General features: G+C 43.2%; 1 protein-coding gene across 1 annotated transcript; it reads left to right on the top strand.

Moving 5' to 3' along the window:
- Positions 1-1699: 1699 nt before the first annotated feature.
- On the top strand, positions 1700-13004 carry LOC110489641 (eukaryotic translation initiation factor 2 subunit 3). Its single transcript, XM_021562378.3, has 11 exons — positions 1700-1995; positions 2736-2799; positions 9010-9137; positions 9310-9526; positions 9657-9815; positions 10893-11027; positions 11119-11213; positions 11399-11543; positions 11640-11809; positions 12025-12197; positions 12289-13004. The coding sequence occupies exons 1-11, from the start codon at positions 1918-1920 to the stop codon at positions 12350-12352; spliced, it is 1428 nt and encodes a 475-aa protein (XP_021418053.1). The 5' UTR covers positions 1700-1917; the 3' UTR covers positions 12353-13004.
- The last annotated feature ends 2563 nt before the right edge of the window (positions 13005-15567 follow it).

The raw sequence follows: 15567 nt of genomic DNA on the forward strand, positions 1-15567 counted from the left end.
ATCTCGGACCTGCCTGGTGTGTTCCTTGTTCTTCATGATGCGCTCTGCGCTTTTAACAGACCTCTGAGACTAAATGCAGGTGCATTTATACGGAGACTTGATTACACACAGGTGGATTGTATTTATCATCATTAGTCATTTAGGTCAACATTGGATCATTCAGAGATCCTCACTGAACTTCTGGAGAGAGTTTGCTGCACTGAAAGTAAAGGGGCTGAATAATTTTGCACGCCCAATTTTTCAGTTTTTGATTTGTTAAAAAAGTTTGAAATATCCAATAAATGTCGTTCCACTTCATGATTGTGTCCCACTTGTTGTTGATTCTTCACAAAAAAATACAGTTTTATATCTTTATGTTTGAAGCCTGAAATGTGGCAAAAGGTCACAAAGTTCAAGGGGGCCGAATACCTTCGCAAGGCACTGTAATTATTGATAACTGCATTGTTGGGTTTAGAGCTTGCAATAAAGGTGGGGGGGGAGGGGGGAGGGGGTCAGGGGGATGGAGCATTGGAAGTTAAGACCAGGTTTAACCATTGTTCTCTCCCTTACGTCTGGCCTTCACAAGAGAAGGTCACGGTTGTTTTATAGGGTATCCTTCATTTATTTGGCGTGGGCGACGGTCAAACAGTAGCCTGTGTGAAGTTGGGTTAATAAACCGTAAACTCAATCCTCTGTCTGGACAATTGTTCCCTTATGATCTAGTCAGGTCATTACAATAACAATAAAGGCAATTGAATCACTGCATGGTAGACATTCTTGTCTACAACAGGGCAGTGTTTATGAATCTGTCCCCAGATACATTTACAGGTGGGGAACAAAATTGAAAACTTTACACTACTGAGCAGAGCTGTAACCTACTGTTCTGGTCTGGTCATACATATGCATCGATCACAGATTATGGAAACAAGGATATACTGTATATACATTTGTTACAGATATATGGTGGAAAGGAAAATGTAAAAATACAAAATAAATCTAGCCAGTATAGTTCAGATCAGCATGATAGTGTGAAAAGGGTCATATCTATCTACCTTTTATATAACACCCCTTCCGTGTCCTCCAACTGCTCTTAAACGCTAGTAAAACTAAATGCATGCTCTTCAACCAATCGCTGCCCGCACCCGCCCGCCCTTCTAGCATCACTACTCTGGACGGTTCTGACTTAGAATATCGTTGTTTGTGCAGCACTGCTTTGCTTTATCTTGGCCAGGTCGCAGTTGTAAATGAGAACTTGTTCTTAACTGGCCTACCTGGTTAAATAAAGGTGAAAAAATAAAAAATAATAACCCCTCATACTCATAAGTACAGCCCCATTGACAGCTAGAACAAAACATAATGGCCTAGGGGGGATGAAGATGTTAAAAATATTTAGCCTTTCCCTATATGCCGTTGAAGGATGGAAGGGATACGGAGAATGAGAAACTATGGATTGGCAAAGCGAGCGAGAGAATTTATAATTGTACCAGGGCGGACCCTATGAAAAAACTACAAATGGACACATTATGAAGACGTCGTCAAGAAAGGACGGACCCAGGTATCTGAAGTTATTTCTATTTTATTTTGTGATGGAGGAATAAATCAAACAAAAGCACAGTGATGAAACGGAATGAATTGTATATAGTTATTCACAGTAGCTGTCAACCGCAACAGTGGATATTGTGTAAAGAGGGACATTGAATTGCGTGTGAATTAGAATATTGCATCATCCCTTGTAGGACCCTTTTCTTTTTATTCATTCATCAAAGAAAAACGAAATAATACATTTCTATAGTAAAATTCAAGAGGCCTCATGATAAAACAGCTGATTGTTGATAACTGCAAAGTTTTACTAGTGATCATACAATAAGAAACTCTTACTGCGTATAATTCAGTGTTAAATCATTCAGGCAATCTCCACAGCATACTGAAATTCCTTTTATGTTCAAGATGGCGGGTGACGAGTCTGGAATAACGCTGGGTCAGCCTCATCTTTCCAAACAAGATTTAAATTCGCTGGTGAGTGTTTATCTTTTCAACAGTGATGATAAGGATAGTGATGGTTTGGTTCCCTAAAAGTCATCAGAAAAAAATGTGAATCATTATGTTGTTGCGGGCACCGGGAAAGTGGCTGTTCTACCGGCACATGCTAACAGTAACTACCTAACGTTAGCTTGGTTGTCAGCGTGTGGATTGTCAATTTTCAGCCCCGCCTAATGAGTAAAGGCAGTTTCCTCTTTCAAATACAGAAACATTAGCTTTCTAGACCTACAGGTCTATTTGTCGTTTATGTGCATTTGTCTGTTGAATTATAACAGCTTTTCTGTGGATCATCTTCCCTGACTGCACAGGAAATGTCGCAACAGCCCATTCATTTGTATGAACGACCTATAATCAACACTTTAAAAAAAACATTTAAGATACGCTGTAATTCAAATATGTTTACCTGTAAAATTTGTCGATATTATTGCTGTGGATGTTATCATTGTACCATCTGCACCTGATGGTCACATCAACAGAGTACGTCGTCAAGTAGGCTAAACTCGCAGCCTTTGCCAGGTCCCGTTTACTAATGCAGAATTTATTACCCTTTCCAGGTTATAATACAGACGGTCCTCTGTCTGCTTCACAATGTCTTAGCTCACAAAATTAATCATCCATTCCTTATTTCTCATGGCTACATCTCTCATTGTTATTTAGCCCACTCCAGATTAAGTACCATGCCTTAATTAATTTACCTGTGTGTGTTTTCTCAACAGGATGTGTCCATCCTGACCCCACTCTCCCAAGAGATCATCAGCAGACAGGCCACCATCAACATTGGTGAGTGAACCAGTCCCCTATAGCAGCTAGTGTTGTCATGATACCAGTATTGTGATACCAGAATTTCCTTGGCAAAAAAAAAAAACACTAGGCAGACTCCACTCTGGTCATTTAAATCAAATCAAATGTGCCGAATGCAACAGGTCTAGTAGACCTTACCGTGAAATGCTTACTTACAAGCTCTTAACCAACAATGCACTTTTAAGAAAATATTTACAAAATAAACCAAAGTCTATTTAAAAAAATAATAATAACACAATAAAAATAACGAAGATATATACAGGGGTGCTGGTACCAAGTCAATGTGCGGGGCTACAGCTTAGAGGTCATTTGTCCATGTAGGTAGGGGTAAAGTGACTATGCATAGATAATAAACAGCAAGTAGCAGCAGTGTAAAAACAAAGGGGGGGGGGGGGGTCAATAAAAATAGTCCGGGTGACCATTTGATTAATTGTTCAGCAGTCTTACGGTAGAAGCTGTTAAGGAGCCTTTTTGACAATTTCTTGGGCCTTCCTCTGACACTGCCTAGTAAGAGGTCCTGGATGGTAGGAAGCTTGGTCCCAGTGATGTACTGGGCCATACGCACTACCCTCTGTAGTGCCTTACAGTCGGATGCCAAGCAGTTGCCATACCAGGTGGTGATGCAACCGGTCAGGATGCTCTCGATGGTGCAGCTGTAGAACTTTTTGAGGATCCGAGAGACTCATGCCAAATATTTTCAGTCTCCTGAGGGGGAATAGGCATTGTCGTGATACTTTTGTAAAGTATTGTGTGCTATAGCTTGGAAAATAAACATGTGACAACAAGGCTGTTTTTTACCAACTTTAGGATTGTTTTCCTCAAGAAATTAAGTCTGCTTCATGTTTTGTTTTTCTTTGCTTCCTTACTTTCTAGTATTGCAATACTGGTATGGTGACAACACTAATAGCAGCAATGGTATTTTATTTTTTATTTATTTCACCAGGTAGGCCAGCTGAGAAGTTCTCATTTACAACTGCGACCTGGCCAAGATAAAGCAAAGCAGTGCATCACAAACAGAGTTACACATGGGATAAACAAACGTACAGTCAATAACACACTGGAGTGATAGATGTGCAAGTAGAGATGCAAAGGAACAAATAAATAAATAACAGGATGAGGTAGTTTGATGGGCTTTTTACATGTGCAATGATCAGTAAGCTGCTCTGACAGTTGATGCTTAAAGTTAGTGAGGGAGATATGTCTCCAGCTTCAGTGATTTTTGCAATTCGTTCCAGTCATTGGCAGTAGAGAACTGGAAGGAAAGACAGCCAAAGGAGGAGTTGGCTTTGGGTGTGACCAGTGAAATATACCTGCTGGAGCATATGCTGCTATGGTGACCAGTGAGCTGAGATAAGGAGGGGCTTTACCTAGCAAAGGCTTATAGATGACCTGGAGCCATTGGGTTTGACGGCGAATATGAAGTAAGGGGCTTTGGTTACAAAACAGATGGCTCTGTGATAGACTACATCCAATTTGCTGAGTAGTGTTGGAGGCTATTTTGTAAATGACATCGCTGAAGTCGAGGATCGGTAGGATAGTCAGTTTTACAAGGGTATATTTGGCAGCATGAGTGAAGGATGCTTTGTTGTGAAATTTGAAGCCGATTCTAGATTTAATTTTGGATTGGATTCGCTTAATGCGAGTCTGGAAGGAGAGTTTACAGTCTAACCAGACACCTGGGTATTTGTAGTTGTCCACATATTCTAAGTCAGAACCATCCAGAGTAGAGGTCGACCGATTATGATTTTTCAACGCTGATACCGATTTATTGGAGGGCCAAAAAGGCCGATACCGATTAATCGGCCGATTTTACAATTTATTTTATTTAAATGTATTTGTAATAATGACAATTACAACAATACTGAATGAACACTTATTTTAACTTAATATAATACATCAATAAAATCAATTTAGCCTCAAGTAGATAATGAAACGTGTTCAATTTGGTTTAAATAATGCAAAAACAAAGTGTTGGAGAAGAACGTAGCAGTGCAATATGTGCTATGTAAGAAAGCTAACGTTTCAGTTCCTTGCTCAGAACATATGAAAGCTGGTGGTTCCTTTTAACATGAGTCTTCAATATTCCCAGGTAAGAAGTTTAAGGTTGTAGTTATTATAGAACTATTTCCCTCTATACCATTTGTATTTCATTAACCTTTGACTATTGGATGTTCTTATAGGAACTTTAGTATTGCCAGTGTAACAGTATAGCTTCCATCCCTCTCCTCGCTCCTCCCTGGGCTCGAACCAGCAACACAACGACAACAGCCGCCACATCGAAGCAGCGTTACCCATGCAGAGCAAGGGAAACAACCACCCCAAGGCTCAGAGCGAGTGAAGTTTGAAACGCTATTAGCGCGCGATAACTAGCCAGCCATTTCACTTCGGTCACACCAGCCTCATCTCGGGAGTTGATAGGTTTGAAGTCATAAACAGCGCAATGCTTGACGCACAACGAAGAGCTGCTGGCAAAACGCACGAAAGTGCTGTTTGAATTAATGTTTACGCGCCTGCTTCTGCCTTCTGTCGGATTATATGCAACGCAGGACATGCTAGATAATCTCTAGTAATATCATCAACCATGTGTAGTTAACTAGTGATTATGATTGATTGTTTTTTTATAAAATAAGTTTAATGCTAGCTAGCAACTTACCTTGGCTTACTGCATTCGCGTAACAGGCAGTCTCCTTGAAGAGTGCAACGAGAGAGGCAGGTCGTTATTGCGTTGGACTAGTTAACTGTAAGGTTGCAAGATTGGATCCCCCGAGCCGACAAGGTGAAAATCTGTCTTTCTGCCCCTTAACGAAGCAGTTAACCCACTGTTCCTAGGCTGTCATTGAAAATAAGAATGTGTTCTTAACTGACTTGCCTAGTTAAATAAATATGAAATAAAGGTGTAAAAAATACAGATTTCTGATTGTTATGAAAACTTGAAATCGGCCCTAATTAAATGGCCATTCCGATTAATCGGTCGACCTCTAATCCAGAGTAGTGATGCTGGGCGGGTGCAGGCAGCGATCGCTTGAAGAGCATGCATTTAGTTTTACTTGCAGTTGGAGGCCACGGAAGGAGTGTTGTATGTAATTGAAGCCCGTCTGTATTAGAGGTCGACCGATTATGATTTTTCAACGCCGATACCGATTATTGGAGTACAAAAAAACCCCGATACTGATTCATCTGCCTATTTTTAAAATGTATGTGTGTGTGTGTATACACATTTTTGTAATAATGACAATTGTAGCAATACTGAATGAACAATGAACACTTATTTTAACTTAATATAATACATATGGGCTTTTGGATGGGTGTTCTTAAGGTGATTCCACAGGTTGGTGGTATTTTTTTTATTTAGCCATTGCTGACCCCATGCTTACATCTTTATCACAAATAAGACACCTTGCTTTCCCTGGTGCCAATTCCATGTAATAGTCCCACACTGGTGCTCTGCTTTTCTCTGCCATCTGTAAAACACACACACAGCTCTGAAGTGACAATGATACTGAAGAGTCTGCTTAGGAGACAAACACTCTCAACTGTTTGAATAAAAATAGTTTAAGTTACCTGTGAATGTTGAAAACAAAAACTCATTTCTATATGCAGGAAATACTATTTTACAAATGGACATGGTAAGAATTGACTACAAAAGTGCGAGTCATAATTCCCATGACACCTTCTAGCAAAATCTGAAAAGAGGTTCCTTCATTCATTTTTTCCATAGGATAGGTCTGTGTTTCGTGTAGGCTTACACCACCGTGCCAATTTTATAACTGTGTAGATATCCATAGGACAAGGTAACTCTGATCGATATTGGCTAAATATAAGCAAAGATAATTTTTTTGCAGAGTGGATTTATGAAAATATGTTGGCAAACGTTACCTTATCCTAGTGAGATTTACACTGGTATCAAAACGCAGAGGCGGTTTAAGCACGAAACACAGACCTTATTTGAAGTAGATCAAGACATTCTCTATTGAAGACATGAACAGAGGCGGTTTAAACCTGAAACACAGACCTTATTTGAGGTAGATCAAGACATTCTCTATTGAAGACAAGAACGGTAAAATAACGAAGGAACCCCTTTCAAGTTCAGACGCAAGTTATTACAGGAATTATAACGCGTCGACTATTTCTCTCTAAACCATATACCTTTGACCATTATGAGCCTGCTGCTGCCTACTACCCCTCAGTCAGACTGCTCTATCAAATCATAGACTTAACGATAATAAACACACAGCAATATGAGCCTTAGGTCAAATCCGGAAACTGTCACCTCAAACAAAACATTTATTCCGTTCCGTATTTTATCTAACGGGTGGCATCCATGAGTCTAAATATTCCTGTTTCATTGCACAACCTTCAATGTTATGTCATAATTACGTAAAATTCTGGCAAATTAGTTCGCAAAGAGCCAGGCGGCCCAAACTGTTGCATATACCCTGACTCTGCGTGCAATGAACGCAAGAGAATTGACACAATTTCACCTGGTTAATATTGCCTGCTAACCTGGATTTCTTTTAGCAAAATATGCAGGTTTAAAAATATATACTTGTGTATTGATTTTTAAAAAGGCATTGATGTTTATGGTTAAGTACACATTGGAGCAACGACAGTCGATTGATTGTTTTTTATAAGATAAGTTTAATGCTAGCTAGCAACTTACCTTGGCTTACTGCATTCGCGTAACAGGCAGGCTCCTCGTGAGGCAGGTGGTTAGAGCGTTGGACTAGTTAACTGTAAAATTGCAAGATTGGTTCCCCGAGCTGACAAGGTAAAAATCTGTCGTTCTGCCTTGTTCCTAGGCCGTCGTTGAAAATAAGAATGTGTTCTTAACCGACTTGCCTAGTTAAATAAAGATTAAATAAAGGTGTGTAAATTTTTTTTTTGCAAAATCGGCGCCCAAAAATACCGATTTCCGATTGTTATGAAACCTTGAAATCGGCCCTGATTAATCGGTCGACCTCTAGTCTGGAGGTTAGTTAACAGTGTCCAAAGGGCCAGATGTATACAGAATGGTGTCGTCTGCATAGAGGTGGAGCAGAGAATCACCAGCAGCAAGAGCGACATCATTGATGTATACAGAGAAAAGAGTCAGCCTGAGAATTGAACCCTGTGGCACCCTCATAGACTGCCAGAGCTCCAGACAACAGGCCCTCTGATTTGACACACTGAACTCTATCTGAGAAGTAGTTGATGAACCAGACGAGGCAGTCATTTGAGAAACCAAGGCTGTTGAGTCTGCCGATAAGAATGCGGTGATTGACAGTCGAATGCCTTGGCCAGGTCGATGAATACGGCTGCAGGGTATTGTCTTTTATTGATGGCGGTTATGATGTCGTTTAGGACCTTGAGCGTGGCTGAGGTGCACCCATGACCAGCTCTGAAACCAGATTGCATAGCGGAGAAGGTATGGTGGGATTCTAAATGGTTGGTAATCTGTTTGTCAACTTGGCTTTGGAAGACTTTAGAAAGTTTGGGTCTAGAGTCTCCCCCTTTTAAGAGGGGGATGACCGCGGCAGCTTTCCAATCTTTAGGGATTCCAGACGATACGAACGAGAGGTTGAACAGGCTAGTAATAGGGGTTGCAACAATTGCGGCGGATAATTTTAGAAAGAGAGGGTCCAGATTGTCTAGCACAGCTGATTTGTAGGGGTCCAGATTTTGCAGCTCTTTCAGAACATCAGCTATCTGGATTTGGGTGAAGGAGAAGTGGGGGAGGCTTGGGCAAGTTGCTGTTGGGGGTGCAGAGCTGTTTGCCGGGGTAGCCAGGTGGAAAGCATGGCCAGCTGTAGAAAAATGCTTTTTGAAATTATCGTAGATGTATTGGTGATAACAGTGTTTCCTAGCCTCAGTGCAGTGGGCAGCTGGGAGGAGGTGCTCTGATTCTCCATGGACTTTAGTGTCCAATAACTTTTTTGAGTTTGTTCTACAGGAAGCAAATTTCTGCTAATGCCTTACGCCACAGGATGTTCTTGTCTAACATGAGATCTGGGGACCTCAGCCATATATAGTGTGCACCTTACCTGATCTCCCAATTTTAGCCTGTGATTAAATGTGCAAATTTGACATTGGGAAAATACGGATTCATAGGCTAATTATTGACAATGTTATACTGTGAGTGTTGATTCCTAACACCCATCTCTACTGCTTGAGCACCTCCAGTAACACCCTCTGTTCTTTCCTGGCCTGTAGGCACCATTGGTCATGTGGCCCACGGAAAGTCTACTGTGGTCAAGGCCATCTCAGGGGTTCACACTGTCCGCTTCAAGAACGAGCTGGAGAGGAACATCACCATTAAGCTAGGTTACGCTAACGCCAAGGTAAGTAAACAACGCACTGTTTAGGTCCAATACATGAAGGTTGAGTACCCATAACGTAGGAGCACCCGTAACTGTTGGCAACACACGAGGATGGGGCGCGACATGGGGCGAAGGAGTGACTGGAAATGGTACAGTACCAAAAGCATAATGGGGTTCCCCTTTACTGCCCTAGGTGTATAAGCTAGATGACCCCAGCTGTCCCAGGCCAGAGTGCTACAGGTCGTGTGGCTCCAGTACTCCTGATGAGTTCCCTACAGACATCCCTGGAACCAAGGGCAACTTCAAACTGGTCAGACACGTGTCCTTCGTGGACTGTCCCGGTCACGATATTCTGATGGCCACCATGCTGAACGGAGCAGCTGTCATGGACGCTGCCCTCCTGCTCATTGGTAAGACACACTTCTGCTGATCAATACTGTATAATAATCCTACTCCTGACATTACAAGATTGAACAATAATCACACTCCCCTATCACCTGATCTGCTCTCGGTAACTTAACCCACACCCCTCTCTTCCAGCGGGTAACGAGTCATGTCCCCAGCCCCAGACCTCTGAGCACCTGGCTGCCATAGAGATCATGAAGCTCAAACACATCCTGATCCTCCAGAACAAGATTGATCTGGTCAAGGAGAGCCAGGCCAAGGAGCAGTACGAACAGATCCTAGCCTTCGTACAGGGTCAGTGGCTGGAATAGCTCACTCTTGTAAAGCTTTGTGTGTGTTTGTCTGAGGGAAGTATGTCTGTTTGTGTTTAACCCCTCTGCCTTCTTAAGTGTGTAACCTCCATGTTGTGTGTAACGTCTCTCCTCGTGTGTCTGTGTGTAACCTCTCTCCTCGTGCGTCTGTGTGTAACCTCTCTCCTCGTGCGTCTGTGTGTAACCTCTCTCCTCGTGCGTCTGTGTGTAACCTCTCTCCTCGTGCGTCTGTGTGTAACCTCTCTCCTCGTGCGTCTGTGTGTAACCTCTCTCCTCGTGCGTCTGTGTGTAACCTCTCTCCTCGTGCGTCTGTGTGTAACCTCTCTCCTCGTGCGTCTGTGTGTAACCTCTCTCCTCGTGCGTCTGTGTGTAACCTCTCTCCTCGTGCGTCTGCGTGTAACCTCTCTCCTCGTGCGTCTGTGTGTAACCTCTCTCCTCGTGCGTCTGTGTGTAACCTCTCTCCTCGTGCGTCTGTGTGTAACCTCTCTCCTCGTGCGTCTGTGTGTAACCTCTCTCCTCGTGCGTCTGTGTGTAACCTCTCTCCTCGTGCGTCTGTGTGTAACCTCTCTCCTCGTGCGTCTGTGTGTAACCTCTCTCCTCGTGCGTCTGTGTGTAACCTCTCTCCTCGTGCGTCTGTGTGTAACCTCTCTCCTCGTGCGTCTGTGTGTAACCTCTCTCCTCGTGCGTCTGTGTAACCTCTCTCCTCGTGCGTCTGTGTGTAACCTCTCTCCTCGTGCGTCTGTGTGTAACCTCTCTCCTCGTGCGTCTGTGTGTAACCTCTCTCCTCGTGCGTCTGTGTGTAACCTCTCTCCTCGTGCGTCTGTGTGTAACCTCTCTCCTCGTGCGTCTGTGTGTAACCTCTCTCCTCGTGCGTCTGTGTGTAACCTCTCTCCTGTTTGTGCGTCTGTGTGTAACCTCTCTCCTGTTTGTGCGTCTGTGTGTAACCTCTCTCCTGTTTGTGCGTCTGTGTGTAACCTCTCTCCTGTTTGTGCGTCTGTGTGTAACCTAACCTCTCTCCTGTTTGTGCGTCTGTGTGTAACCTCTCTCCTGGGGTGTGTAGGTACAGTGGCAGAGGGAGCACCTATCATTCCTATCTCAGCACAGTTGAAGTACAACATAGAGGTGGTGTGTGAATACATTGTCAAGAAGATCCCTGTCCCCATCAGAGACTTCACCTCAGAACCCAGACTCATCGGTAAGAACAGACACACGTGATGACTTGAACCCAGCTGTCTCTGTTATGCTTATAATAATGTGTTGATGTGGCGTGCGTTTACCTGTTTCAGTGATCCGGTCATTTGACGTCAACAAGCCGGGTTGTGAGGTAGATGACCTGAAAGGAGGTGTGGCTGGAGGCAGTATACTAAAAGGCGTGCTCAAGGTAGGACACCTGCTTCTTCCCATTGCCTCAAAGCATCATGGGCAAGTGGTTCAATGGTGCAAAGTTCTTATGAAGCTCTCTGCTTTTCATTAACCTCTGCCATTCTTTCATCCTCTCCTCTTTTCTCTCTCCTCTCCGTTCTCTCCCTCTGTACTTCCCTCCCTCTTTTATATCTGTCTCTCCAGGTGGGACAGGAGTTGGAGGTGCGTCCAGGCATTGTGTCTAAGGACCATGAGGGGAAGCTGATGTGTAAACCCATCTTTTCCAAGATCGTCTCTCTGTTCGCTGAACACAACGACCTGCAATATGCGGCACCCGGGGGACTCATTGGTATGAACCTGTGTGTGTTGTGACGGTATGGTGGGTCAGGTGTGTGTTTCTAATATGAGTATAAACACTCAGGTGTGTGTTCTCTTTCCTATCCAGGTGTTGGCACTAAGATTGACCCGACCCTGTGCAGAGCTGACCGTATGGTTGGTCAGGTGCTGGGAGCGGTCGGAGCGCTACCAGAGATCTTCACAGAGCTGGAAATCTCCTACTTCCTGCTGAGGAGGCTTCTGGGAGTCCGCACTGAAGGAGACAAGAAGGCTGCCAAGGTCAGCACTGCACCCTGGGCTTGGTGTTGAACTGGTGTAGATGGAAATGGACTGGATTTTTTATATTGATTTTTGTATTAAATTTAGAGTAAGCATCTTTAGATTACTGAGACACAGTGGGAGGCGGCAGTGCGAGGCGGCCGGCAGGCAGGCAGTGCGAGGCGGCCAGCTTGAGTAAAAACACAAAGGACTGACTGTCTTTTTTCTCCCCTCAGGTCCAGAAGCTGTCTAAGAACGAGGTGTTGATGGTGAACATCGGCAGTCTGTCTACGGGCGGCAGAGTGAGTGCAGTGAAGGCTGATTTGGCCAAGATCGTCCTGACCAACCCTGTCTGCACTGAGGTCGGAGAGAAGATTGCGCTCAGTCGTCGCGTGGAGAAACATTGGCGGTAAGATGGAAGAGGGGTTTTCACTGGATTTTGTGTGTTTGGCTGTTTATCCTTACTTTTGTGTCTCATTGGTTCTCTTCCCTCTCTGCAGTCTGATTGGCTGGGGCCAGATCAGGAGGGGGGTGACCATCACCCCCACAGTGGACGACGACTGAGGAACCAGACAGGAAGTGTCTTCATGGCAACACCCTCTCAACCAGACGACATGCCCAACATACTCTTTTTCATACACCAACACCTGTTCAAGTTGAAAAAGAGGAATACCTGCCCCAGGAGGGGGAAGGGAGGAGGCTGCATCGCAATAGTCTAAACTGGCTTCATCACTTTGTCTTCTCTCATCTGCACTGATAGATAAACAACTGGGGCAGGTGGAAACAGATTACTCCTATTAGAAATCTACTGCTTACCTGTCTTTTTCAGATCAGTGTAGACGAAGGAGAATAGACAAGGAGAGGAAGCCATAGTAGAGTATTGAGATACGTCCGGGGAGGGTTAAGGGAAGGTAGCTGGTCAGTGGTTTTAAGATGAGTCTCCCAAAGCAGGACTGTGACTGATTGAACAGGGGGCAACACTCACAATGCTACAGATAGAAATGTAATGGAAAGAGCTGAGATGACACGAGTCCCTATTCATTCCATTTGATGGAAAATCCTGTCTTGTTATATTTCTATCTGACTGTACAGTAAGCGTTGCTCCCTCCTGAATAAGCCCTGCCACAGACGGGAGAGGAACAGAAACTTGATAGTGCTGTGTTCTGCTGTCAACTGCTTTCAGTAGAATCTAATAAAATGGACATTTGGAACAAAAGCCTGTAAGTGTGTGTTTTTTAATATGCTATAGAATGTGATTGGCCCCTTTCATTATTCAATGTTCTATTTAGGCATGTTTCTGTCCAATCAAAGCAGTCTTGTGGCAAGAATAAAAAGAGGGTTGTAAAATGGCTTCCATCTTTGAAGATCCTGTCCTATTGTGGATTAGTCACAGTTTCTGTAAAGCCTAAATACAGCTACAGTATAAACACACTAATGATTTACCTGTAAACTTCCCCGCTAACTCAATTTAGGGTGAAATTCAGCTCAGTCTGACCCAATGGAGAGCTTAGATTAACAATTGCCGAGCAGGAGGACAAAACAGTAAGGAGATTTCAATAGTACCTGAAAAAAGGGTGTGCTGGATGATTTTTGTCCCCACAGCTAGAGAATGCAGGGAGGGAGTATACAGTGGGGAGGCCTATGGACTGGAGGGGGCTGTGGATATGATGAGGGAGGCCTAGGGACTGGAGGGGGCTGTGAGGATCTCACTAAAGATCCTGAGGAATATGAAGTGCAACAGTCTTGCTGAAAGACTACAAATCGAAAGCCAAACAGGTAATGACTCGCATTGTTAGTAATTCCATTTATTTCTACTCATTGTTAACATTGTGATGCACAGGTGTGACAAAGTGAAATGTTGGGCTTCATATTACCAATATTAAAACAAACCTTTTATTTCAGCCATAACAGAGGTGGTAATGAGTGATCAGATAAACAAACCTCAACCTCAGGAGGAAACTGCTTCTGAACCTCTTCCACTGGAGGAGAAAAAGCCTCCCAAACTGACTCTCCCAAAGGAGGAGCGCTCCTGTCCTGTGTGCCATGACATCTTCAGGGATCCTGTCATCCTGCCGTGTGGTCACAGCCTCCTGTCTGCAGGAACATTGGAGAGAGAAGGAAAGAATGTCCTGTTAGTAGGAGAAGAGATCCAATAAGTCCAGCTAGCGATCCAAAAAAGTCCTACAGGATTGGAGTAGCTCTGCAGTCTGCACAGTGAGAAACTCAAACTCTTTTCTGGAGGATAAACAGCTAGCGTGTGGGGTGTCGGAAATTTAAAAAAAACACAAGTTCAGACCAATAGAAGAAGCTGCACAGGACCATAAGCTACAATTGGTTAAATATGTTAAATTTAACACTGAAGTTGTTCATATAGATTAACAAAAATACAGCGGTGTAAAGTACTTCAGCAAAAATACTTTAAAGTACAACTTAAGTCATTCTTCGGGGTCTCTGTACTTTACTATTTACATTTTGGACAACTTTTACTTCACTAGATTCCTGAGTAAAATAATGTACTTTTTACTCCATACATTTTCCCTGACACCCAAAAAGACTAGTTACATTTGGAATACTTAGCAGGCCAGGGAAAATGGTCATTCCTTGTCATCCCTACTGCCTTTGATCTGGCGCACTCACTAAACACAAATGCTTAGTTTGTAAATTATGTAGTGTGCCCCTGGCTGTCTGTAAATTATGTTGTGTGCCCCTGGCTATCTGTAAATTATGTCGTGTGCCCCTGGCTATCTGTAAATTATGTTGTGTGCCCCTGGCTATCTGTAAATTATGTAGTGTGCCCCTGGCTATCTGTAAATTATGTAGTGTGCCCCTGGCTATCTGTAAATTATGTAGTGTGCCCCTGGCTATCTGTAAATTATGTAGTGTGCCCCTGGCTATCTGTAAATTATGTAGTGTGCCCCTGGCTATCTGTAAATTATGTAGTGTGCCCCTGGCTATCTGTAAATTATGTAGTGTGCCCCTGGCTATCTGTAAATTATGTAGTGTGCCCCTGGCTATCTGTAAATTATGTAGTGTGCCCCTGGCTATCTGTAAATTATGTAGTGTGCCCCTGGCTATCTGTAAATTATGTAGTGTGCCCCTGGCTATCTGTAAATTATGTAGTGTGCCCCTGGCTATCTGTAAATTATGTAGTGTGCCCCTGGCTATCTGTAAATTATGTAGTGTGCCCCTGGCTATCTGTAAATTATTTTAAAAATGTCAAAATAAAAAACAAGAAAATGGTGCTGTCTGATTTGCTGAATATAAAGAATCTGAAATGATTTATACTTTTACTCTTGATACTTAAGTATATTTTAGCAATTAAATGTATATTTTGATACTTAAGTATATTGAAAACCAAATACTTACTGGGTGACTCACTTTTCACATCAATGTAAGGATATTGAGTGAGGAGAGAATTCTGTGATCTCTACATACTGTAGATGCCTGGGATTACCTGATAATAACTACCATTCCTTTCACTGTCTCCAGAGCACAGGCCCAGCAAACAAAGATACAGATTAGGGAGGAGGTGGATCATCTTCACCAGTTTCTACGAGATGAAGAGGAGGCCAGGATTTAAAAAAAAATGTAATCAGGAAGCCAGTGTAGAGAGGCTAGCACTGAGGTAATATGTTCTAATTTTGAGGTTCTAGTCATGATTCCAGCAACCGTATTTAGCACTAGCTGAAATGCATTTAGTGCTTTATCCAGGTAGACGGGGAGTAGAGCATTGCAGTAGTCTAATCTCGAAGTGACAAAAGCATAGATTAGTTTTTCAG

This window comes from Oncorhynchus mykiss, chromosome 15 (genome assembly GCF_057628025.1).
Source record: "Oncorhynchus mykiss isolate SJ-2025 chromosome 15, ASM5762802v1, whole genome shotgun sequence".
Lineage (NCBI taxonomy): Eukaryota > Metazoa > Chordata > Actinopteri > Salmoniformes > Salmonidae > Oncorhynchus > Oncorhynchus mykiss.

What these genes read in the sequence shown, in the direction of transcription:
- LOC110489641 (XM_021562378.3), top strand. Translation starts at nt 1,918, where the DNA reads ATGTTCAAGATGGCGGGTGACGAGTCTGGAATAACGCTGGGTCAGCCT. An exon ending in GGCACCCGGGGGACTCATTG is followed by an intron (nt 11,544 to 11,639) that starts GTATGAACCTGT and finishes TTTCCTATCCAG; the next exon opens with GTGTTGGCACTAAGATTGAC. An exon ending in CGCGTGGAGAAACATTGGCG is followed by an intron (nt 12,198 to 12,288) that starts GTAAGATGGAAG and finishes CCCTCTCTGCAG; the next exon opens with TCTGATTGGCTGGGGCCAGA.